At 44.8% G+C, this 1,721-nt stretch overlaps 1 protein-coding gene across 1 annotated transcript; it reads right to left on the reverse strand.

Moving 5' to 3' along the window:
• Positions 1 to 538: 538 nt before the first annotated feature.
• Positions 539 to 1,508, reverse strand: LOC104958540 (uncharacterized). The gene is made up of 2 exons (XM_010786282.1): positions 777 to 1,508; positions 539 to 628 (listed from the first exon to the last, which is right to left on the reverse strand). The coding sequence occupies exons 1-2, from the start codon at positions 1,482 to 1,484 to the stop codon at positions 539 to 541; spliced, it is 798 nt and encodes a 265-aa protein (XP_010784584.1). The 5' UTR covers positions 1,485 to 1,508.
• Between the last annotated feature and the right edge of the window lie 213 nt (positions 1,509 to 1,721).

The raw sequence follows: 1,721 nt of genomic DNA on the forward strand, positions 1-1,721 counted from the left end.
AAGCGGAGATAAAAAGACACAGGTGTAATGAGTGGATTAACATATTAAAGAAGCAAGCACAAGTTATTAAAATAAAAAAAGTGCACATCCATGATTTAAAACAAAGTGGCGCCATTATAAAACAAATAAGTTAATAAATAATAATGTACATATAATTGAAAACCATATTCCATCAGCACCTGAATGTGGACATTTTAATACACTTTAAAGGTGATGGATTTAAAACACATTTTATTTCTGGGAATATGTCCCATTCACAAGAAGAAATGCATTCTAGACCAAATGTTGACCAACCACATATTTACTCTTATTTTACTACAGTAATCATATGGCAGTTTAATTATGCTTTATGCACACTAGATGTATGCAGATTTCACCTTTCTAACTTTAAGTTTTATTTATTATATTAGGTTTAAACAATAATAAACTAATACACTCTCTCATGAGCTCGTGTCTGAGTCTGTCTTTGGCTGCTTCCTCTCTCGTTCCGGAGCTCGCGAACCACCGTCCCTCACGGTGACCCCATGGCAACACACAATCATGACCAGCAGATCCTCTGCCTATACACAGCAAGTGCAACCAGAACCAGAGCAACGATGATGGCGAGGGGGATCCAAGGGGTCCCCTTCTGCTCCAGGGGAAACAGAACAAGAGGAACTTAGTATGATGTGAAACTAAAAGATGACACCTTAAACAAAACCCTAAAGTCCGATCATTTCTAAGATGTTTCCATAAGCTGCATTTTATAATCAATATTTGTGTTGTAGCCTACTCACGCATGGTGGCTGCTGGGGGGTGCAGGTGGTCTGTCCCGGGTTCCTCTCCTCTGGTGTATTCAGTGCAGGGCTGACCCTCATCCTCACAGCCTGCAGATGTCCCCTCTTTCTGTTCTTGAGGACGTAGAGAAAGTAAGCTCCTCGGTCCTCGGGCTTCACCCCCTGCAGGGTCAGAGTCAGGTCTCCATCGGAGCTCCAGTGAGGGGCTACAGATGTTCTGTTCTCAAACCCTGAGCCCTGTGAGGTGCTCCCGGAGGAGAGGTCCAGCTCAAACACAAGCTGTGTGTTTCTCTCCACTCTGTACCTCCCGAGTTTTCCTGCAGTAAAGTAGTGGAAGGTCATTCTAGCAGCCTCTCCCTCAGTCACTGATTTATCCGAGGATATGATGACATTCAGATGGATAAGTTTCTCCTCTGAGCCGCAGGTTAACCTGTACAGTCCCTGGTCGTTGATGTTGCTCCTGTTTAAGATCACGGACTCGTTTGGACTCATCCGGTCTTTGTAATCGTCTAGCGGCTTCCAAACACCCTCCAGATGAGCCACAGTCTTATTGCTTCCACCTGTCAAAGTGTGCTGGAGTTTCGCTCCTCTCTCGCTGCAGTGTTCGCTTTCTGGAAACTGAACTCTGTCTCCTAATATTGTATCGAGAGTTAGTCCGAAAGTAAGGTTGACAATAAATAAGAGAGCACGCAATGTAAGAGCTGCCATTGTTGGAGTGGTGCTGTGTGGATTATAGTAAGGTGTTTCCTCCAAAGGCTCGATTTTATAGATAGAAGACTACGCCCACCGAGACATTGGGCGCATTCATGTTGCTTCCAATGCGGGGGAGTGCACAGCTGTGAGAGCAGGCGGCAGCTATGAAGGCAGAAAAACCGAAATTATAATGGGGCACGTGCGATTTTCCGCAGAGGATGTTTTTGTGCAGTAAGAGAGGGAACTCCCTCT

Source organism: Notothenia coriiceps, unplaced genomic scaffold, assembly GCF_000735185.1.
Source record: "Notothenia coriiceps isolate Sejong01 unplaced genomic scaffold, NC01 NC01_scaffold00028961, whole genome shotgun sequence".
NCBI classification, from domain to species: Eukaryota; Metazoa; Chordata; class Actinopteri; order Perciformes; family Nototheniidae; genus Notothenia; species Notothenia coriiceps.